Consider the following 24,828-nt stretch of genomic DNA (forward strand, 5'->3'; position numbering starts at 1 on the left):
CCCGAGTGCCTTTCCTTGCTTTGATGCTGCGTGCCTGACGTACTTCAACCAGGTCACTAACGGCATGCGCATTATAAGCATGATTGCCCCCAAAAAAAGAAGAAAAATCCATAAATAATCACCATTATGAGCATGACACAGCATCTTGACAGAAAAGTAGTGAGTGCAGTTTTCAAGAAAGGAAACACAAGCAAATTAAGACGGATGACGATTATTGTTCGGGGACGACTACGCCCTAAAGGGTGTAAATTTAGTTTAGAGTGTAAGCACTAACTAAAAGCTAGAATTCAATTCGTGCCCATATACAAAGGCTCAGCAACTAGTTATTGCTTGTCAGATACAGTAAACAATAGCCTGGATTTTTTTCTTTTAATAAATGTTAGTCTGCCTTCCACATCCAACAGTTCTACACATAATTGTGAAGCCCTGTCTACAGCATAAAGTTTAATAAATTTGTGGAAATGTGGTACACAAGTCTACTTGAGCTGGTCTGGTTGCAGGTTTGGATGAAGGCCCACACAGTGCAAGTGAAGTTGATGAACAGCTTGTAGCTTGGGGCACATCCACAGAAGGTGGTGCTGGTCTGCCTCCCCCATTGGTGCAGGGCAGAACGAGTATACCTTGAATAGGCACCAGTATTCCCTACTGTATGCGGTTGGATGGTGTGACAGTCACATTCACGTGAAATCTATAATGCTACAATCAAGTCTAGGCTATTCTTCACAGATATTGCTCTGAAGAATAGCCTAGCTTGGGTTGTAGCATTATAGCAATGTGCATTAGCAACAGGTACTGGTACAACATGCTGAATAATTCAGCAACTACAAACCAAGATGTATTTCTTGTCTTATAAACTCATTGTTATTAATAAAGGGAAGCCAATTGTTTTTAAGTAGTAAAGAAATATTTTGTGTATAAGAAACAGCTCAAAAATTGATATCACCATCTACACAGAGTGCAACATGGCACAGCTAGAGAACAAAGCAACTCAAGAAATAGTGCCCAGCTTGTACAATTCTCATCCATTGTTCCGTGCTGCAAGAATAAATTGTGACTTCTGTGAGAAAATCTGAAAATACACCTTGGTACTGGTTCCCACCTTCTCTAAATTACACCATGGCAAAAGGCTTATGCAGATTTGGTGGCGTGAATATTATCCGTGGGGATGTCATGTGATGTGGAAAAGCTGCAGTTTTACAAAGGTGAAAACAGGTATGTGCTTATTGTGCAGGGGGCATTTATTTTGACTCGTTACAGAAAGCGCCTGGTTCCTTTCTGCATTATTGGCTTTGAAGCAATGGTTGTCAGGTTGGCAAACATCGACCAACCACCTCATATTCGATTGCGTTAGATCTGCTTCCCTCTTTAAGCAAGTGGGTCTAGTCGTGCGTCTTGAATTGACGCTGGAGCCTTCCTATGCTTTGTACATTATTCCTAGTAATGAATAAGGACATATGCAAAGGCTTGTTTTTTTTTCTTGGGGTTTTACGAGCCAAAACCACCATCTGATTATCAGGCACACCGTAGTGGGGGACTACGGTTTAATTTGGACCACCTGGGGTTCTTCAATGCGCACCTAAATATAAGTACACGGGTGTTATCTGCATTTCACCCGCATCGAAATGTGGTCGCCGTGGCCGGGATTCAATCCCGCAGCCTCGTGCTTAGCAGCCCAACACTATAATCACTAAGAAACTACGGCGGGTGTTATGCAAAAGCTGTGCTAAAAAAAAGTAATATATCAGACTGCTTTGCGCTAGCCAAGCTTCTGCAGGTCAGTCTGAAATTGACTAATGTTGTAGAAGGGAAAACTCCACACGAGAAGGATTTCTCATAATACACTATACATACGCTGTGGAAACGTTCATGAATAAAATTAACCTACAGCAGGAAAAATTTAAGGCGTACTTGATATTAATCTAACATAGTAATCAAAACAACGAGCACACGTGAGCATGTGCCAGCATTTGAGGCATCATTAAATTAGCATAGACGTCGCAGTGGAAAATTAGACAATCCAACAGAGGCTCTTGTGTATTCACTGCTGTTTTCATTTAAAAATTAAGTAGCCAAGTTCTCCAAAGCACACTTTGCATTGTTGTTTGATTTGGAAAGTGCGAGAAGCACTGGAGGCCAGTTTGGATGATACGTCCTCTTAAGGTTTCATATTTCAAGACTCCCCACTGTGCTGTGACAAATCAGATCGAAAGTAAAAGTTCAGTCTGCATTTCATACAGTGCATGGCATTGCTCGTGGAAGAGTTCAGAGGGCAATGTTTAACAAAACGTTAAAAAAAGGTTCATCAAATTAATTCATTTCCCATGATCTGCTAAGAAAACACTTAAAATATTGTTATAAAGAGGAAGCGCAAGGCACAAATGTATACACAACTATTTACATGTAAAAGTTTAATGGCAGACACACAGGGTGGTACACAGGTCCCAGCTCCAGTAGCCAGTCCACCACTCCTTTTTCGTCTCTCTTGCACCCATGCTCCTGTCCAAATGCACCATAACATAACCCCCAGGGGCTGGAGCGCTGTCCCGGCGCTTGTTAGAATGATAGCGAATTAGTTAAACAGTATGGTTTTAAACAGGACGTGTGGACGATGTTAGTTCATAACTGGGATGAGAACGGGGGTGATTTTGTAATTTAAGTTGCTTAATCGTTGCAGTACCTGCTAGGGCCCGGTATAGCGTGACAGCAGTTTTTCGGACAGGCCCATGTTTAGATTTGGAGACCACAGAAGAATCAGATTTCTGGGAGAGAACTGAAGGTTCTAGTGGCGACTGTCGCAGCAAACCTTTTGTGACGCCCGAGACGCTGCAAGTCGATCATAGGGAACCGAACAACGTCATTGGCATATTCCGTTGCATGTTCAGACACTGAAGTTAATAGGGTGTCAAAAGGCAGAGTGGGATCAACGAGGTGACGAGACAAGCAGTCAGCATCCGGATGTAAGCGGCCTGACTTGTACATCACAACGAAATAATACCCCTGGAGTCTGAGCGCCCAGCGACAGAGACAGAAAATGGGCGGCCAAACAAGTAAGGACAAAATTTAGCCAATGCCCACACCAGAGCATGGCATTCACACTTGGTGATAGAAAAACTGTGCTCTGAAGGAGACAAGAGGCGGCTGACACAGGCAATGATGATGCACTAATGACCGTTATGCTGTTGGGCAAGGACCACACTTATGCCATGGCCACTGGCACCTGTGCGAACTTGAGTTGGTGCAGATGGATCAAGTGACATATCAGTGGCATTGTCAGCAAGAGGAGGAGGGTGTAGAAAATGTCTGCTTGTTCATGGCCCCAAATGAATGCAATGTCCTTCTTGAGAAGGTCTGTCAGTGGCCGAGCGATATCTGCAATATTTTTAACAAACCGATGAAAATAGGAGCATAAGCCCATAAAGCTGCACACATCTTTTGCTGAGCAGGGTACGGGAAGGTTCTTGATGGCGTGAATCTTATCAGCACTAGGTTGTATGCGGGCAGCACGGCCAAGATGGCCAATAACTTTTGACTTCGCGGTGTCCAAAATGGCACTTAAAGGAGTTAAGTTGAAGGCCAGCATCCCTAAAGACATCAACACGATGACATCATCCAGATAACATAGGCAGGTGGACTATTTATATCCCCGAAGAAAGAGTCTATCATTCTTTTGAAAGTTGCTGGGGCATTACAAAGTCCGAAAAGCATAACCTTGAAATGGTAAAGGCTGTTCGGTGTAACGAAGCGGTGTTTTCACGGTCGGGTTCGTCAATCACAATCTGCCAATAACCGGATGAGAGGTTTATTGGAGAGAAGTATTTGGATCCGTGAAAACAGTCAAGAGCATCATGAATCCGCAGGAGATGGTACACATCCTTTTTCGTAACCTTGTTCAGTTGACAGTAGTGTACACAAGATCGCCAGCTGCCATCCTTCCTTTTGACCAAGGCAATCGGTGATGCCCAAGAAGTCGAAGAGGACTCAATGACACTTTTGGCTAGCACCTTGTCTAGTTCAGCTTGTATGGCATGGCGTTCTGCGTGAGACATATGATAAAGACGTCAGCGGATAGGGATGCAGACACCGGTCAGCGGCACCGGTGTCAATCTTATGGGTCACAATGGAAGTCTGTTCCAGCGGGCAATCCTCAAAGTCAAAGACGTCGCATTAAGAATCCAAGATGCGACAAAGATCCGCAGCCTGTTTGGCAAGCAGGTCATGAGCAATCATCTTTGAAAATATGCCGGGATCGGATGTTGCGGAACTGCAGGTGGCCGCAGACGAGGTCAGGACATCCAATACAGAGATGGCAGTATCTTTGATGGGAGAAGCATTGCCGAGCAAAATGCATTTCAGGATAACTTGTTTGCATAAACCAAAGTTCAAAACAGGAAGAAAGATGCGGTTGTCGGCGATAGTCACAATGGTATGAGGAATGGCAACTGTGTGTAGCAGGAGAACATTGACATTGGAAGTCAGCACATAGTCGCCGTCAGGAACAGATGGGAAGCACGTCAAAGGTATATATACATGGCGGCTTGAGGCAACAGGCATACAAAGTCTGCAGAACATAAGTGGGGCTTAGCTGATTTCGAAGAACAGCAGTGATTAGACAGCTCGAGATGGAGGACACCAGCAGCACAGTCAATCAGTGCTGAATGATCTGACAAAAGTCGAGGCTGGAGATCAAGTCATGGAAACACCATTCAAGGATAGCAAATAAAACAGAAGTGTTGCAACCAGCAACTGTTATTTGGGCAGTGCACATGCCAAGGATAATGGGTGCTGCTCCATCTGCAATTTTCATAACATGAGATGCGACAGGTGTAAGGATTTTCTTCAGGTGGCAACGAAGCTGGTTGCTCATTACCGAGATGTGAGCTCCAGTATCAACAAGTGCTGGCACATATAAACTGTCAATTAAACCATATAAACCAGGGTCATATAAACCAGTGGCTGCAATGTGACCAAGTCAGTGCCAACTGAAGCATGTAGGTCAGTCATCTGGTATTTGCTACTCTATCATGTTACAAGAAAGTTGAGGGAACCATTCGTCTTGGGTATGCACGAGCGGAGGACATTTGGTTGGCCGGGAACTGGCCATGCAGTGCAAACTAACCGATAGCCAACATTGGCAAGTTCTTGGCACACAATAGCCTGAACAAGGGGAACCATAGGAGCACATGTATCAGTGACAGGTGGATACAGAGCAGCGGGAGACATGGTTTCCAGCCCACCGCGCACAATCTTTGTCAGCTGTTCCAAAGGCTGCTACTGCGGAGAATTCTGTGAGTCTTCACAAGACAATGTAAGAGCCGTATTTTTTTTCGCAAGGACCTTCCGACCCAAAGGCTTTCAGAAGAGCTCTCACAGCTTCTGCTTGCAGGTCTCCCAGTCACAAAGCCTTTTGTGGTTTTGAAACCACACTTGAGTTGTTCCTGCCAAGTAAAGAAATTGTTTGCCAGCATCACCGCGAGATCCCATGTGTTGTACTGCTCACCCACTCGTACATCTCCAGCCAGTTGTCGACATCGATGCCATCAGTGCCGCAAAAGGTTCCGGCATCACACAGATGCATGAGTATGACAGTCGATGCAGGCGTTGCTGAATCAGCGCCGTCTCGTGTGACATCGGTGAAGAACCGAAGCGGTGGCCGCTGCGAAGCTCGTTGCCGAGTCGTTACCCCACACATTCACCAGATGTTACAAAGAGGAAGCACTAGACACAAACGTATATACAACTATTTACATGTGAAAGTTTAGTGGTAGATGCACAGAAAGGTACACAGGTCACGGCTCCCAGTAGACAGTCCACCACTTCTTCTTCGTCTCGCTCTTGCTACACATTTTGTGTTTTTAAACTCACTCAGCCTAGGAACAATGAGCTATTAATGCTTACAACAAGGATTGTGACAGAATTGTTCACACACGGCAGCTTTACAGCATACTGATTTACTTTTGAAGCATGCAATACTTCAATCATTCAAGAAAAATGTCACAGTAAGGTTCTGAACACTCAACACACATACACATTCGATTTTATTTCTTAGCACAAATATCAAAGGAAACAGGAGTAAAAGTGCTTGTTTATGCATATCAAATTTAGTGACTTAATTATGCCTATTATGCATATGCATGAATACCACCAATAGTGCATCATGAAATTCTTCAGCCTTGCTTCACATGGAGAGGTAAATTCCAAGTAAGATTGAAAGCCCAGTGCCAGCACAAGTTCCTGCCTTTATTGTGCAATAAAAATCACAGCTGAGTCCTTTTGAGTGGCTGCGCAAGCTGCACACTCAAGAGAAAAATGTCCTCAACTATGTGGAATTACAAGTGCCGTTCAGAACACAATGTGCATATTTCGAACACTTTGACAGACCACATATACTAGCTTCCTCTGCAGCTCAAACTGTAAGCTGTGCAACGGTTCAGAATAAACGTCCCTGAAATGTGCAAGCCATAATTCACAAAACTGCTTACAAAGGCTTGTAACATCATAAAAAAACTGCACTTTTCTGCCAGAGTACAGCACATAAAAATATTGTGTACAAAAAATAAATGAAAACTGGTATAGCAAAAGGTACATTACAAAACATAGGTGGTAGGGGGAAGTGGGGGAGGGGGAGCCAGTCAAGCACTGATACTTTCAGAGACATTCCAAGCCTTGCCATTCACATTCTTGAGCACAGCCCTCAGTGTGGAACCAGGGCCACACTCAAATGTCCGAGGAAACTCTTCACCAACTTCTCGGTTATAAACCACTTGAATAAGCTGCTCCCACTTGACTGGCATCACCTGTAACCAAATCCCAAACAAACAAAAAACTCAATGCTATGGGCCAAGATGAGCACTAAACTTGCCCCTTTTGTATGCTTTCCTAATTAAAAGCACTTAGTACAACCATAATGATTAAAGGTTTAAAGCTGCATCCGTAAAACAAACAATTTAAAAAAAAAATAAAGATCATATAGCCTATGCAATGTTGGTGCAAGTGTCAACAATAGTATGTGTGAAATTCAAAACCTATGTGCTTTCCCGATTTACCTCACACTCAAGGAAACCATCAAGCTTCACTTGATGGTTGCACAAACGATTTTGCACAAGCACAGCATATGGAGCAGTGCATGGCTATATTTGACAGAGGCCAAATACTGTGGCACCATGTGTTGCAGAGAGCCCCGAAAATAAAAAAGAGGATATGATCAGTTGAGGTGACATAATTGCCATTTCTTTGGCATCCCAACCAGTGTGCTTTAAGTGTTTAAGACATTGCAGTAGGAATGCGCTGATCGGTTGATCCTCTCAGTGTAGCAGATGAATAAGTAAACAAATAACCGTGACTATGGTGGATGTCCTAAAGAGGAAAAATTAGGCACAGCACGGTGTCCCGCACAAACAGTTTCTCCCTGTAGACAGCTGTACTGCTCCAAAAGGTGGATGTGATGGCCACATGTGCACTGTCTAGAGCTAGAAGCAGCCAGTATTGTAACAAAATTTTAGCCTCAGTCTTTGCACCATGATAGCCATGGAGCAAAACTGTGTTGTGCAAAGAAGCTTTACAAAACACCAATCGTGGGAGTTTATCACCATTAGAGGTGCTAAGGGCAAGTGGTAGATAGAAAAAAAAAAAAAAAAAACAGACACACACACTACACTGGGCAAGGGAAAGGGGAGAATTCAGTGTAGAGTGCATTGCTGCACTCAATCTTCCCAAATGCTGTAACTCTGCAATATTTTTTGCAGAACATTCTCTAAAGGGTGCCCACCTGCCAGTGCATCACAAAATTTTTGCGCAATGAGTCATTTAAGGCCCCTTTTAGGACACTCCAGTAGGAGAAGAGTAGTAGAAACAGAGGGACACTGCAGTAGGAACACTGAAATATTGCAGGAGCACTGCAGTAGAAACATAGGCAGAACATTCTTATGCTGAGAGGAAGGATGAGAAAGGATCTACAAAAGTGTGTTTGTGTGTGTGGGGGGGGGGGGGGGAGAAAATAAATTGTGCTTTAACAGATATACTTTGACCCACTAATACTCATACATTTAACACATCTACAGAACTGTTAGCATATCCAGAACTTAGAGATGTTGTGTAAACATTGACAACTGTGTATTTTTTCATGCAACATTCACATGTAGAGCTTAAACTTAAACTAAATAACTGAAGTGTTAGACCCGACTAAGGAATGCAGGACCATGCCAATCCAATATTAACGGTTATGACTGTGCCAATTATTTCAGCCTATCAAATGAATACGAATTCATTTTCTGAATCACACTAGCTGCACATAATAGACCCACACTGACCATTTGCTCTTCCAACTTGCGGCGTATTTCATCCGGGTTACGGTAGGCCATTCCATCAAGGTTGGAGTGGGTCATGATGCGTGGTGCATTTATGTGCACAGCCTGCAGAGCTTTGGCCAGGGGTGCACGGGCTGGTTTCATAAGTGCAGTGTGAAATGCCCCACTCACAGGCAACCGTTTCATCCTTTTTACACCAAGATCACGGGCATTCAGCTCAATAAACTTCAGTGCCTGCACAACCAAGCAAGTGCATTCAGAGTACAGAAGCATCTAGTCATGCTAGACCCAAGAAGTATAAGGTCAGCTCAGTCAAAACCTAATGGCCACCGAGCTAGATGCAGGCAGCACTACAGATTTAATCCCCCCTCCACATGTACTGGTCGCGTTCATGCTCACTTCCAAGCCTGCATAGCCGATCAGTATGTTGACATTAAGTGAAACAAATCTAGAGAACACATACAGTGTCTTCTGCATTTCACTTTTACACTAACAGAATACATGACTCAAGTGCCCGTTCCGTAACTCAAAAAAGGTTTTTAAGCTCCTACGCTGTGACTCTGGAGTGAGTAACCTCAAACTATTTTTACACTAATCTTTGCTATGCCTTTATATAACTGGCAATTTATAAAGTCACTTTCTTTATCACTGTGATTCTTCAGTGATATTTTTTATGCTAATACTACACTGACATCATTATGCTTTTCAGTAAGCTTGGATACAGTCACGCACATACTCAGATAAGTACTATATATTATCATTGGTTTTCTAAACTAAAGCAATTCTTATTCTATTCACTGAACAACGCTCAGTACTTGCCTCTTCATGACCTCCAATGACCTTGCAATGAGGAAACAAGTAGTTAGCCACGCTACATACTGGATCTTCAATACCCTTGCGAATGCACCATTCCTTAGCAAGCTTACAAATAAAGCTCGCTTTGGCCGTCGTAAGCAGGAAGACAGTCATCAAGCCACTTGGCACCATTTCAGAGGCTGCTTGCATTGCTTCTCCTCGAATTTTAACCAGCCGCACAGCTAGAGAACAAACATCAAGAGTTAGCACTTGAATTATACAGTTGCAACTTGCATCTATAAAATGTCAACACTTTATAGAGAATGCAATACATGCAGAACAACTTGGGAGTTTTTTTCACTTATTGCACCTTCAATTTTTTAAGCTATCGAGCTGGCCAAAAAGTTTTACATTCAAGTGTTTTTCAATAAATTTGGCAAGAAAATATGTTTTGTAAATGTTCTTATAAGCTACAAAGTCCCTTCTCTTCACACATGCTACCACTGCATGCTTCCAACAACCTAATATGGCATGACACCTTGTTTGGCTGAATATAGGTTATTTTAGTGAGTGCATGAAGTGCTGCAGCACTAGAAATTTCCCTAGTGGCTAACTTAATTTTCTTTCACCACCAGTAGGCAATGAATTACATTTAAATTATCAGTGCAATCTCACAATGATTAGGCCAGTTCTCATTGTTGCTGTCACTATCAATATAATGTCCTATTGTGCTCAATATGAGCTACAACATGCGAGCCGTGGCTGCAGCAATGCTCTCGAGAAAAAAGTGGAGAGGGTGTCGCTATTCGAGCAATGCACATACCCCCTGCTTTCCGTCGTCGGCTTTCTTCGCAGAGCGATTATACACTGGCCCATGGAGCAGCTATGGCTCCGTCGCGGATATAAAAAAAAAAAAAAAAGAATAGTTACAAAGCGAGGGCAGCATGCGCCATGATGAATCACTATTGGTGTATGATCCATACACCAACACAGTGTATGAATATCACATTGCACTGGCAACCACGAAGGCTATGCCTTGCTGTGTGCTACCACCCCCAGTGAGTAACGTGGCAGCACATTAAGGGCACCATAGCTATGGGCTAAGGAGGTCCAGGTCGCTCTGCGAGCCACTGTATTATCGCTCCGCGAAGAAAGCAGACAGCATATAGCACGGGGGCATGTGCATTTCGGGAATGGAGAAACCCTCATCACTTTTTTTCTCGAAAGCATAGCTACTGCCGCGGCTTGCGTGTTGCAGCTCACATTCAGCTCGAAAGTACGTGTGATTCTTTTATATTTTCACTGTTGTGCCTCTTTATGTGCTCGGAATCCAACCAACGCTCATAGGTATAAGTAGAATGCACATGAAGTGCTTATAGTGTTTCATGTTACACTATAATGTGTGTCACCCATTAAATGTGTGACATGACCACTCAGCAGCTTTGCTCTACCAAAATAGCCAATGTGCTTTATAAAAGCACAGGGCACACTAATATAGATATAGTTTCTTATTCTCATGTCTTCCGGAATGGTACCTATGCCTCACCTCTGTTAACTATTCAACATTCAAAAAGATTTCTGAATATTCCAATGCCTAGTAAAGAACCCAAGCAAATGAGCACAATCCTGTTACAGATAGATTTATACCCCATCCCGCTGTGAGTTGGCAAAATGTGAAAGTGAAAGTTATGAATTGAGAGAGCCAATGAGTGTGGGGTGGTTGACCACCTGACTGCTCCTAATATATCATTCTACGTGCACTGAACAAGGAAGCCCCTTCAGCTCAAATACCTCTGTGCTCCATTCCCACAGCTGCGATTTTCACTGGACCACCACCAGAGAGTACCACTTTTAAAAATACTCTTGAAGGTGCGCAACTCCACTGGTCTACAGCACTGTTCCAAAATCTAATATGACATCTATCAGGCATCATTTGAGCTAGGCACTTGTATACATGGCCTTTCTGAGTCTAAATTTTGAACACAGATGACACCCCAAGGTAATGCAATAAGACATATTTTTATTCAAAATGTTTATAACAGTGTACTACTAATCCCTAGCAGAAAATTATAAAAATGTGTTGTATATATAAATTCAACTAAACAGTTTTGTTCACGTGAACTAAATTATGGCTTGGTGGGCTCTCTTTTTACCTGGCGTAACAAAGTCCTGCAGTTTTCCATTTGCAAAGTTATGCGAGAGTGAGAAGTTTAGCACCTTCAAGCATGTAGCACAAATAATAGGACTGAGCTCATAGTACAATACAATAAAAGCCACAGTTGTTTATCCCGAACAAGCCACACAAACAGAGCATTAAATAGGTCATCTTCATAAAATTAAGAAGCTGATAACTGCACATTTGGCTAGAGCAGCACAGCACAAGCAGCCATGACCAGTATGAAGCACAGACTTGAAAAAGCCTTAATTTGTGAGGTGCGTAAACATTCCACTTTATGCAGCCACAGACGAGAGACGCTGGAGAGATGGGTGGATAGGCTGGCGTTGCAGTGTTACAAGTTGTAATCAGCAGAACTATAATATCATATATATTGCATTTCCCTGAACAAAACAGATCCACTGTAATACAGTATCAACGCTGCAATAACCCATAAGACATGGATTCCCAAATTTTATTATGAGGAAATGATGGGATCACTATTTTTTAGAGGTCAGTTAACCACTTTTCCGTTTATTTTTACCCATTTATCACAATAAACTTGTTTTATTTTCAACTTTCTAGAAAGAACACATGAAACTGTACCACTTCTGAAATAATCCCGGTTGCAGCAGCCGCATTTCGAAGGAGGCGAAATGCAAAAATGCCTGTGTGCTTGCGTTGTAGTGCACATTAAAAAACCCCAGTAGGTCAAAATTAATCCGCAGCCCTCTACTACGGCGTGCCTCATAATCAGAACTGGTTTTGGCACGTAAAACCCCAGAAAAAAGAACCTCTTCTGAAATGTAAGTCACACATTCTGCAATTCTGCTGTCAGATAAATTACATGTGAGACAAACGAGACAATCTCTAAACAACTAAATAAACATTTTATTTTCTCATGTGCCCAAAGCACCCAACCATTAGGCACTGGATGATAACTTACAAGGCTAAATACGGCACCAATGAATGGCTGGTTGTAGCAGACTAATCACGCTAACCATCAAACAGAGTAAAATGAAAATGCTAAGTCTGGCTAAAGTGATAGATCATGATCCTGTAAATCACTCATCGTTAATTTTGCGGCAAGAGATTACTTAGTAAGAAAATCACAAGTGAAAGCAGCCTGCCTCTTCCCCAGTTTGTGTAACTCAAGAAAGCAGAGGGTGGTACAAGGTCCATACACCAACACAGTGTATGAATATCACATTGCACTGGCAACCACGGAGGTCATGCCTTGCTGTGTGTGACCACCCCCAATGAGTAACGTGGCGGCATATTAAGGGCACCATGTTTGTGCAGATAGCACCAACCGAGTAGTGTGAATGGGTAGCTTCTGTGAGTTCTTATATAGAAAAATACAATAAAATTGACCAACTACTTCTCTTTCACCTTCAAGCACAATGGGGTTTGTTTTTATGACAATTCTTCACAAACTGTTTCCGGAATGCTTTATGTCAGCAGGAACTGGTTCGACAATTGCGAAGTGGCTCCAGTCATTCCTTTCTCACAGTTACAACATTTTCTCATTAAGAGAGGCTCTGCTTCTGGCAATGGTAGTGCAGTTATCGTAGAGCACTATACATCAATTTTTGCCTGTAATGTCCCTTTAGAAGGACAGCAAAGCTTGAAGAAAAGAACATCTCTGAAGTTGATAGCTCTGATAATGTCAAGTGACAGCTTAGCAGTGACCACATCATAAACTAAGATTGCTATTTAGTTGTCACAGTTATAATGCAGAATTATCAATAAATAAAATTGGGCTACACTGTGGGCCAAAACAGTCAAATGCACCATTTCTTTTGTTCCACACACACTCACGTATGCACGCAAGAGCACACTCACACACACATACAAAGCATAGGCACACAAAGTACAGGCACAAATTGCACTGCAGTTCTTAACTGTCTACTATGAGGTGTTATACGGTGAGAGAGTCTTACCATCCTCAAAGGAAATGGACTGGCTAAATACAAGAGCTGCATATTCTCCAACACTGAAACCAGCTGCAGCAACACAGTTTTCAATGGCCTGCACAAAGATAGAAGGCAAGGAACTGTATAAGCATGCTGTATAAGAGGGCATGAACAAAAGAGACAAGGCGAAGAGTCATTGGTGTGAAGCTATGAATATGTCAACATATACACCTATCTTGTCAGCTGCCCTCATTCTGTATTAACAGATCAATATTTTGCATGGAACTTCATAAACTGGAATACAGGTCAAGACTTTATCCACGAAAAAAAAAAAAAAAAAGCTAAAGTCGTCCCTTGTCTTACATAGAGATGTTAAGCACATCGTGAGTGGTAATCTCGCCAAGTCAAATTCAGGCGTTGACCTACATTCACGCTGACGTATATTCCACTTTATACAGTATGTATTCCAGTGATACAAAACCGAATGACGCATGTAGCTCAATAGACAGCTCAAAACAATCATGAAGTGGTGTGGTTCATGATAGTGTGAAAGGCTCACCCAAGGCTGGATGGCCCGCAGACGCTCTACAGCAGCCAGTGAAGTGACCAGCACAGCAGCCTGGCAGTGCACAGTCTTGTTGAGCTGCTCCTTGGGCCCCTCAAGGCAAAGAAGCTGCAGATCATAGTTGAGGATATCACTTGCCCGCTCATACATTTCACTCACGTTGGGGTACTGGAGGAGGTGGCGGCCCATGCCAACGAACTGAGAGCCCTGCAAGACGAGCAATTGCAACTGAGAGTGATGCATTAAACATTCCCTGTAGGCCCAAATACATAAAACATGATGAGCTTAGAAACACATGAGTAGGGCTAGAGTCAAATGAATTAAGCATAATCTTAATACTTAATAAAAGGCTAACAGAAATGTTTGTACTGATGACCTACTATAGCTGCTTAGGGTGGCACAGTCACATATTTGTCCATATAATCAGTGAGTTATGATGTGCCACTGGTCACGTATACTATAGTTTCCAATGATGTGGCTCTATTTCTCTCTCTTCCCCCCCCTTTTCTTTTTGTTGTCGCTCAGCAGAAACATGCTATATCAATGCTGAATGAACTAATGTGTCAAAGTGTGTATACTTTAAAATGCTATACTGCAACAATGGGAGAACAAAATAAAAAATAAGAGAGCAGGAGGTGTATTCAGTAAGAGTCCACCTAGTGGACTGTCCACTTCGGCGGTCGGCATTGGCTCATGAATCCTGAGCCAATGGCGACAGTTGAAGTGTCCACTAGGTATTCTGAAGTATTCTGTAAGAGTCCACTAGGTGGACTCTTACAGAATACCCCCCAAGCTTTTGCTTTGCCTTTTGTGTAGATGACAAACAAAGTATTTTACTGAAGGAATTGAATTAACTTATTGCAGAAGTGAAACTCTAGACTCAAAAATGCAGTGAGCTATGCTTTTGACAACGATGGCTACCTTTACATTTGTATTTTTGTCCATAAACTAAAATGATTTGCATGGATGGTCGCAAACATTATGGTTTTTAAACCCTTCCACCTCGTTGCGAAGGCGACAAACCGAGTCTGAATTTCTGAATGCATGAAGGGACACAAGCTGGAAGCTGACATCATGTATGGTTGACTGCTAGGTGCCCCTCAGCAGTAACATGTTTTGCAAGCTGTCATAATACGCAAAGCGTTATATTTCGAAAGTCAAAAGGCATATGCAGTGATGGAAGGCAAAAATATAAATTGTTCTTTTTTTCTTTGTTTGTTTGCATTCAACGTCTGCTACACACGATACATATCGTGCAAGTAATGTCGGTGAATGAGTAGATCTCGACCCTGAGATTCTGCTGCAGCACAAAAAGATTCATAACGAAACACGCTAACGTAACCATCAGCGAAAAAGGGAAAAGCGGAACGAACCTGCCCTGGAAACAAAATGACGCTGGTATTTTTTGGGTCGATGCGAATCGTCTCCTCATATTTTTCTTCAGCGGGAACCTTGAAGCTCACAGGATAGGCAGGCGATGACCACACATCTGCGCTCTGGGGCTGCCCAGCATCGAACGTTGCCGACTCACGAAACAGTCGGGCTACGTTCCCTTTACTGTAGTCTGCATTCTGCGAATCCTTAGGAAGCTTTTCTTCGTTGTCCTTGGCGCGGCTGTCTTGGCAGAACCGTAAAGTGCTGGACGTGATGCCGCGGCGAAAAAGCGTTGATTTTGACTTCGTGAAGAGAGTTCGCGTACAACGTTCCAGCAGTGACGCGGTAGGCAACATTTTCTCTTCTTTGGAGCTGTCAGCAACCGCTTAGAAGGAGAGAGCCATAATGAACATTATGTTCAGCCCTATCGACACAAATAGCGGAAAAAATTTCGCCGTTTAAACTCGCAGAACAACACGTGCAGACGACGACCTGATAAAAAAAAATATGCAAAAATAGAAGCAGCTGTGTGTACGATGTCGATGCCGTAAGGTGCGCCCGCGTGGGCTATGGCCCACGTTATGTTGAGGAGAAACTTTAGAACAAATAAATTCCGCCGATTAGTATCTGAATCTGAGATCCTGAACGTTGAGGGTTATTTATTTAGGCTTGAAGAAAAAATGACCACCACTCATACACAGTCGCCCATACAGTCACCAAGACCTTGCAGTCACCGCTTGTTGTTCAGTCAGAAACAATTAACCTAAAACTGATAGAACAACTTAATCGATTCTTTATTAGACTGGTTGTTTCCTTGTGCTGCTCGCGGCACGACAAAACGCCCGGCATTGTCAATCTGAAAATGTATGCAGAATAATATATCATGTTAATAAATTTCGCTTGGCTCTCTCACGTCTATTTTGTTTTCATTCGACCATACGCAGCTGCCGTACTGGGCGTCAGCCAAATAGTAGTAGTAATAGTAGTAGTAAACTTTATAAAACATTTTGATGACGCTTAAGGGCTTCGGCTTCAATAGTGGAACGTGATAGCATTCAAAGATCCCTGACTGCTTCTCACGCTTCCTGGCAACTGCAGCTTATGTAACCGCAATGTTTACCGGGAAACGCTGGCGGAGAACGCTATGCACGAATGCTAGCTTTCTGGTAAAAACGCGGCCTCTTGCGTGGGCTGATCGCAGAGGTAGTGCACAACCGCGCCAGAAAATTACATCATTTTCAGGTTTCTGTTGTTGTTTCGCACTTTTAATATTTAAGTTTGAGAAGATTTAACACAAATGACATGCTCTGTCGGTGTTTTGTTTCATGACAATTGTGTGTGGGCTGTCATTCTCAAAATTCCGAGGAATAACCTTGACAAGAATGTAAGACTATATATGTATGAGCCACTGGTGGATCCAGAGGGGAAGCCCTGGGGGCCCTGGGGGCCCTGGCCCCCCTGAGAATTCCAGCACTTCAGCACTCACAATATAACCATGCAGCGAGCCCCCCTCCCCAATTCTTTCCTGGATGTTGTGATTGTCCCTAACGATGCCGAGCCCGCCGACCCCAGCAGCCGCACGAAGCCAGCTAAAATGGGCGTAACTCGCTACTTTAGAGTGAATGCGTTGACCCGATGAAACGCACCTCGCAAACACCGCACCCCCAACAACTGTTAAACTTGCGCTAACAGAACTGTCGCTTGTGTCATATCTCTGCCCTGGCGGCCGCATTTCGATAGGGGCGAAATGCAAAACAGCTCTTGTGCTTAGATTTATATTCACGTTAAATAACCCCAGGTGGTCAAAATTAACCCAGAGTCGTTTACTACGGTTTTACTACGGCACTTTTATGCGGTCTTACTACGGCGTGCCTAATCATATCGTGGTTTTGGCACGTAAGACCCCAGAATTTAATTTTTAATTTCAGGTACCAGAATTCAGAGAAACGTGGAGGGGGCGCAGAGCACCACATGTGAGGTGGGTGGGGGGTGTATACTTGCATACAAACTTGACAACCGCGCCTTTCCGCACAGTGTACATGAGCTACATTTTAGGCACATTGTCTCTCACTGTACTCTTGCGCCGTTGTGGTCGTTTAACTGATTATATGGTATATCATGATATGCATGACATGATAGGAATGACATGCATGCATTCATGACATGATTGACATGACGTGCATGGCCTGACATGATAAGAGTGACATGCATTCATAACATGCATGGTCGGCGCATATATGACATGACATGAATCCCATGACATATACCATGACATATGCCATGACATAAGCATCACCGAAGCCCGAGAGAAGAGCCCGCCTGCACACACGCCTCATACATGACGCGTTTCGCCGCTGGCAATACAGTGTACGTGTCGCTACATTGCTTCAATGCGAATCGTATTAACGTGGACGGTCATCATGAGAGCGGCTCTACTGGACTTTTTTCTAGCGGGCGCTGAAAAAGCGGTATATTTTATTAATGATAAAATGGAAACAGTCATATTGTGGAGCCGGCCGAGGCATAATTAAGAGCCGCCGCGCGGTCACGATTTTTGGAACCGGCCAGCCATGGTGCTGATGGTCCCGGGGAGCGGCAGATGGCGAGCAAATACGCACGTGGCGCACATCTTCCTCTGCGGCGCTGTAGCCAATTTTCGCATCGCTAAAATATTTTCTGTGCACTCTACGCCCCCCCCCCCCCCCTCCCCAAAAAATCATCCGAAATATTAGTTTGCTTCAACGAAATGAAGATTGTCTTGTTTTTAAATAAAAATAGTTTTTTCTTTTAAAAGTGTTTGTTCCCTTTTCACCTAGTCGCGCTATAATCGCAGCTCCCACAACCACCTATGTTGAGGCTGTGGTAGAGGTCACCGACAGTTGATTCTGGAACGCTTTTCACTCAAAGCTTGGCAACCCAGGAGAGTCGACATTGACGTCATCTAAACAGTCTCATACAAGATTTGTGGTAGACGTACGCGCTCGACCTATAGGAAGCGATTTGGGCTGCTCAGTGGTCAAGTCTGGCTGGTGGCACTACGGAAAGATCATCTCCTCCGGAGTCCCAGAGGTCCTAGATCCCAATCAATCCGGCGGCCGAGTCCGAGAAGAACAGCAAGGAGGTGAAATAGCCGTCCAGTATGAGCTCGCCCGACGAACGCAAAGATGAGTCCTTTAATGCGAGCTTATTCGAGGAATTCGGCTTAATAGACGTCGATTTCATGAAAGAGCTGGACGACGAAACATGGTTGTACGCGCCACCGGAGACGGTATCCAGAGAGTCGACGACCTTGGCCTCTGAACAGACAGTGGCTGGACCAGGTGTCTTGTCGGACAGAGGGGAAGCGGCCTCGCCAAATAGTCTCCGCTCCGCCATGTCGTTTCCAACTGAGCGAGCGTCAATGGCTACTACTTGGCTCGAAGAAGCCAGGACCGACATATCCTGCTCAGGTGACGGGAACGAAGTTCATGAAAGCGGAGAAAAAAATGGAGGTCAACATGCAAAGCAAAGAATGTGCACAGCCCCTTCGGCCCCAACACGGACACTGGAGAACCACAGCCAGTCGCCTCGGAGCAATTCAACAAACCGCTCCATTATTTCCCAATGTCAGGTATCTCTGATACCGAGGGGAGGTACAACGCGAAGGGGCCTGTCCAACTTGTCGGCACGCACCCGGTCGAGTGCCCCGGCACCCCCATCAAGGCCTTCAATAGACGGAACGTCCCACGTGGGTAGGTGCATCACTCTGGGCTTGCCGCAGAGTGTGCCTCCTGCATCTCGCCCTTCTCGGATTCCCCTGCCCAAGCGGTACGGGCATACTGTTCCTCCAGCTGCACCGAAGCCTTCGGCAGCAACGGCCGTAGCAACCACTATGTCAACCACTTCCGTTCCGCAGCGGTCAGGGTTGCTGCGGAAGCCTTCGGCAGCAACGGCCGCAGCAACCACTATGTCAACCACTTCCGTTCCGCAGCGGTCAGGGTTGCTGCGGAAGCCTTCGGCAGCAACGGCCGCAGCAACCACTATGTCAACCACTTCCGTTCCGCAGCGGTCAGGGTTGCTGCAGAAGCCTTCGGCAGCAACGGCCGCAGCAACCACTATGTCAACCACTTCCGTTCCACAGCGGTCAGGGTTGCTGCGGCCCTCTCGGATTCCGTTGCCACGTACGAAGAAGTACTGACTGTGTGTGCATGGTTCTTACAATCTTCAGCTTTGGCACGTTTCGTTTGCGGTGCTGTTTGATGTGTTCGATTTGTTAGCAGGCAAGTTTAAATGACATGCTTATGAGGTTGCTTTTTCACAGGGTCTTTATAAAATAAAGTTTTTTTATATTTTAATAATTGCTTTATTCCTCTTTACAGCAGCGCGTGCGCGCACATTTACTATACTTCGTTTCACACATCAGGTGCAACGCTGTGGAAGCTACGCAAGAGTCACAGAATTTATACCTCCGCGCGTTCCGTCTATGCTTGGCCACGGCCGCTCGATGAAACGCACGAGGTTTCATCGAGCGGCCGTGGCTTGGCTCCGTGCCCGCGGCGTTTGCTCGCGGGAGCCTGCACGTGAGGCTGCCGCGTCGGGCTGCAAATAATAATAATAATAAAAACTAAAAGCAAATTGATCTAAAACAACGTGTTTGCAGCAGTATGAGTACATGGTTTGTTTGTTTCTACTGGTAAATTATTTTTTTTCACTCCCAACTGAGCTTATCTGAAGAACATCTTCACAAAAATCGGTCAATAACATCGAACTATTTGTAAATGCGAACGCAGCCACTGCAAGAAGTATCTCTAGCCTCCACAGCGTTGCACCTGATGTATGAAACGGAGTATGGTCACCTGACTGTAGGTACCGAAATTGTCATGAGAGGCCGCCACCCTATTTATACAGTAATTGTGCTTTCATACTGTCGGGTGCCCAAAGTCTCTTAAGCTTCGTAAAGTAGCCAATATATTTTCAGAATGCCGCCTCGGTAAGGACACCCTGTCTTTCCTCCTTAACCTTCTTTTTCCCGGCATTCACTGTTCCCCTATTGGCCTATACGAGTGTCTCATTTCAGGAATCGCCAACCGTATGTGCGCAGACGCGAGTACGACCGAGTACGAGAGAGAAACCTTGGGGGCATTTGCCCCTTGTACGTCTGACAGCCTAGCACTGTAGGTGCTGACACTCTTCCCCCAATGCGCGCGAAAGCGCCGCCCGCTCGCGCACTGTCGTAGAGGGCGCTGCGGAATGCGGTCCCCTAGGGTGCCTCGATGCCCAAGCGGCGCTGGCATCGAGGCACCCTAACTCAGCCGAGACGCGCTCGCCCACTGGCTGCGACGCGACGCAGCAGGCCGCACCTTTTTTTATGTAAAGAGAGCCACGAATGGATTGATCAACTCCGGGCTGTCCAGAAGGCCCACGATGTGGCGGTGAGGCTTGGCCTTCCCGTCCCAACGCGGAAGCGGCCCGCAGTTTTTCCCTTATAAAAACGGGGTGAAGATTCTTCCGGACCTCAATAAACCTGGCGGCCGTGCCACTGCCAGCGCAGAGAGAATATTGAAACGTGCGAGGGGAGTTCGGTTGAAGAGAAGAACGAAGCTGGGCTGGATCGGGTGCGGCACCGTGGACTGTTTTCTCTGAGCGATACCTTCGCATTCATCATCTTGTAAACAAACACGATCCATCGTCTTGAAGTCGTCTTGAAGAAACACGTAAATGCACTCCCGATTATTCGTAATAGAGCACTTCTTTTCATTTCAGGTGAGTCGAGCGGGCAGCCTTCATGGAGAGCATTGAGGCTCACTCTACAAAAGATTGGCACTCCTAGGGCAGACTTTTCACATATGTGGGGTAATCGGCACTTCTAATAACGACTTCAATATTCAACCTGTAATGTGCAACTATAAAACGTGTTGTTTACGGCCTGATTAGAGTCACTTTCGCGCGTACAAACGCGGCTGTGGGAATGCTTCTCCGTGAACGGCTGTACCTAAAGTTACTGTATGTGCTATCATATACAGTAACTCTACGGCAGGTCAAACTGGGACACGCCTAATGCGTTTTGGACACGCGCGCGCCTCGGGGCAACAGCAAACAATTAATGAAATGATAAAAAAAGGTCCTAGGGCCTTCACACTTTGATATAAGACGACTTATATTGCCCCTGGAAAAATCTCTTCACAGCAATGTATTTGTGTTTAAAATTGAAGCCGACTTTAAGGGGATCGATGTAAGCTTGGCCTTTGTAAGATAGCTTTCCCACGTAGTGTGTTGCAGTGAAGCCTACTCAAAGAAAAATGCGATGCAAACCGGGCCCGATAACAATTTCGCGTTCCACTCTTAAAAGCGAGGCTTAAGCGTCCTCTAACTTTTTTTTATATCACCTGTGGCAGATGGCCTAATTCTTATCCTTGAGCAGGATTATTCGAATAGGCGGACATTGCTAGCACGAGAAATCGAAACACATACTATCTAACGCATTAACAGAAATTAACTAATTAACGTTTTAATTAATTAAGTTACGGGGCATATTAACATTTAAAAATTGTAGCCGGTGAGTTTGCAAGACGTATCCACTTGAAATGAATTTCCACGAGGACACCACTTTCGAAATATTATTTCTCAAATTGTGGGACAACATACTCGTACACCCTTGCAATTTTTTAAGAATATCATGCGAGCGTCGACCGCACGTTGTTTCAGTGGCCCTGTAGCGGTGAGGGGCACTCCTGAAGCGAACAGCGCAGCAGCAGCATACATTAGAACTAGAATTCGCCTTGCACGATCGCACACAAAGTTCCCAATCCCGCCGTCTCTCGACGCTACAAGGTCGTTGACACGCCGTTCGGTCGGCGCTCGCGTGATATTGTTAAAGAATTGCAAGGGTGTACATGAGCGTTCCAGTTACTTTTGTGCTCCAATGCATAAAATGGCGTTTTGCTAAAAAAAAAAGTAAGTTGAACAACAGTGCATTTTTACGGCCAGTTTGAGGACGTATATCTCTAACTGCTGTCATTCTGGAGATTCATTCCAGCTAGACAACCCTTGCAAACTCACAGGCTAGACTTCGTAAATTGCAATATGTACCGTAAGTAATTAATTAAAAAGTTAATTCGTGCTTTTGTTAATTAGTTGAGTAGGTGTTTTGATTTATTTTGCAAGTAATGTCCACCTCCATGAATAATTCAGCTCAGAGACTACAATTAGGTTATCTGCAACAGGAAATCTTAAAAAATTCCCTAAAACTTAAAAATGATCACCTCTTATAGGGTGTCCCAGCTAACGTTAGCCAAGCTATTCAACGAAAAAAAAAATGTTTAAAGAACACTGTGCAGGATACGACTTTAAGACCTACGATGTTCGGTCTTCAGAACTCTGACGACCGAGCACTGTACGTTTTATAATTGTATCTTGCACCGTGTTTTATAAATCATTTTTTTCCCTCGAACAGCTTGGCTAACGTTAGCTGGGACACACGGTATATGTCAAGAGACTGTCGAATTTCATCGTGTAATCAACACTTATCCTACATATTTTGGCGAAAACGACCTTCACGAATCCCGACAGCTGGGCGAGTTGTGGACCAATCATTGTGGCGGTGGTTCTGTGCCTCATGCGTTAAGAAGAAAAAGACACTGTCGAATGTGCAGAGCCATTACAATACCATTACAAGACTGCCTTGCATTTTTGCTATTGGCATGCGTTACTTCTTACGTTGTCTGTACATTTTATATTTAGGCTTTTTCAACATAAGATCGAGTTATACTATAGCACACGTTCCTTGGCAGAAGAATTTTTTTTTTTCAATAGAGATTTTATATTTTGAGGAAATGCACTTTGGTGATATATATAAGGAAAGTTTAAACTTTGTAGGTTACTTATGTGCTTCGAAAATATTTCCTATAAACCTGCTTTCTCCCATCTTTTATGCGCTATACAATTCATTTAGCTGCTTTTCCTGGTTTCCTCGGTGAACTATGCGAGGCACGGTGCTTATATTTCGTTGAAGTAGGAATCTTGTTTTGAGTGACGAGCGACAAATATTTAATCTATGTGGGTTCATTGCAATCTTTGTGGAAAGTTACTTATTCAAGCATCCCAAGGCGTTATACCGCCGTTATTTCGAATGTTTCGCAGACTCCTAAAAAGACTGCGTGAGGCACGAACTCCGTGAACATATGGATAATATTTAGTGTAATGGCGCTGCAAACTTTAGCATACTTGCTTTAAATGTAACGTTGTAAATAATTACTAAACCCTCGTATTTCCCCTATTTTTGTTCGTCATACGAGGCTCGCAGTTTGTTTGCCCACTGTCTTTGGTAAACTAAACAAGGCATCTTATTCTAACTTGGGAAACATTAGGGGCGCGGTATGTGTCATGCGCAGGCAACGTTCGAAGTATAGATGGGTAAAATGCGTTCTTTTACAATAGATTACGTATATGCAAGTGGACCGGAGCATTATTAGTGTGTTTTACGAGCGGCGTAAAACTTGGTCAGCTGGCATAATTACAATTACAACCAAGGCCCAACGTAGGGGGAACTCCACGCCAAGTTTGTGTGTGATATGTTAAAGGGACCCTGAACCACCCCTCGGGCTCGGTGAAATAACATAGTCCACGGGTAGCATACGCTGTTGTGAACATCTCAGCCAAGTTCTGCTGTCGTACGCGGTCTGTGGAGCTCGCAAGCGGAGCGCGAAGTCACCTTTTAACAGCGAAGCTGTTTAAGGTGGCTTTGGTGACTTAAAAGTCACCAAGCTGAACTTTTTGTTGGGCTAGTTGGTGCATGCTACTGAAGTATTAAAGCACCAAACAGACGACACATGAAGAGACACGGACGAGCGCTTCCACGTCTCCGTAAAGCGCTCGTCCGTGTCTCTACGTGTGTCCTCTGTTTGGCGCTTTAATACTTCATTAAAAGTCATCTTTTAACAGCGAAGCTGTTTAAGCCAGCCGTAATTTGTGGTACGTAGCAAGAAACTACCAAGGAAAAAAAAAAAAAAGAAAATGAACTTTCTTGCCAAGGCGGAAGGGGGGCCGCGTTTGGCTTACGTTTAGCGCGACATAGGCACCGAATCGGAAATTTGAACTGCGCGCCACGATGACGTCTCGGACGTCACGGTGACGTCTCCGCCGTAGCCTTCGCAGTGCAAGGCATTGGAGGAGGAATTAAGGGGAGCACAACGGAGACCGTGTTTGACTGCCGATAACTCCGCTTCTGCTGAACGCATTAATTAAGTATTTTTTGCGGCAAAGTGATTCCGAAATAGCCTATTTTCACATCGAATGTCTTTCTTTACTTCGATAAAAAGTGAGTTCAGGGCCCCTTTAAATGCGTGTTGATCAAATACAGCTGTTGGAAAAAAAAATTAAGCATTTTTAAAAATCTTAGCAAACGTTCGAAAGTGTCAAGCTGTCGTTGTCAGCTACGGTTCTCAATGTTTTAAGAGAACTCTGCATTTCACAAACTTTTTATTTAGAAGGAAGGGGGGCAGCTTAAGTGGAATGTGCTGTGAAGTGGAAGGGGGCGGGGGGCGGTTTAATGCCTGATACGTATATTGGTTTCGCCTGGTGTCCTCAGTGAACTAAACAAGGCAGCTTCTTTATGTTTGGTGACAGTAAGGACGAGGTAATGGGTGATGTGTAGGCAAAGTTCAAAGTGGGTGGGTAATTGAGGCTATGGTAATAACTTACGCATGTGTGTGCTTTAGAACGTTATGAGTGTGTCTAACGAAC

At 44.3% G+C, this 24,828-nt stretch overlaps 1 protein-coding gene across 1 annotated transcript; it reads right to left on the reverse strand.

Moving 5' to 3' along the window:
• Nucleotides 1-6,216: 6,216 nt before the first annotated feature.
• On the reverse strand, nt 6,217-15,640 carry LOC119436162 (probable malonyl-CoA-acyl carrier protein transacylase, mitochondrial). The gene is made up of 6 exons (XM_037702928.2): nt 15,108-15,640; nt 13,729-13,941; nt 13,197-13,284; nt 9,123-9,340; nt 8,307-8,537; nt 6,217-6,794 (listed from the first exon to the last, which is right to left on the reverse strand). The coding sequence occupies exons 1-6, from the start codon at nt 15,462-15,464 to the stop codon at nt 6,630-6,632; spliced, it is 1,272 nt and encodes a 423-aa protein (XP_037558856.1). The 5' UTR covers nt 15,465-15,640; the 3' UTR covers nt 6,217-6,629.
• Nucleotides 15,641-24,828: the final 9,188 nt, after the last annotated feature.

This window comes from Dermacentor silvarum, chromosome 1 (genome assembly GCF_013339745.2).
Source record: "Dermacentor silvarum isolate Dsil-2018 chromosome 1, BIME_Dsil_1.4, whole genome shotgun sequence".
NCBI lineage: Eukaryota > Metazoa > Arthropoda > Arachnida > Ixodida > Ixodidae > Dermacentor > Dermacentor silvarum.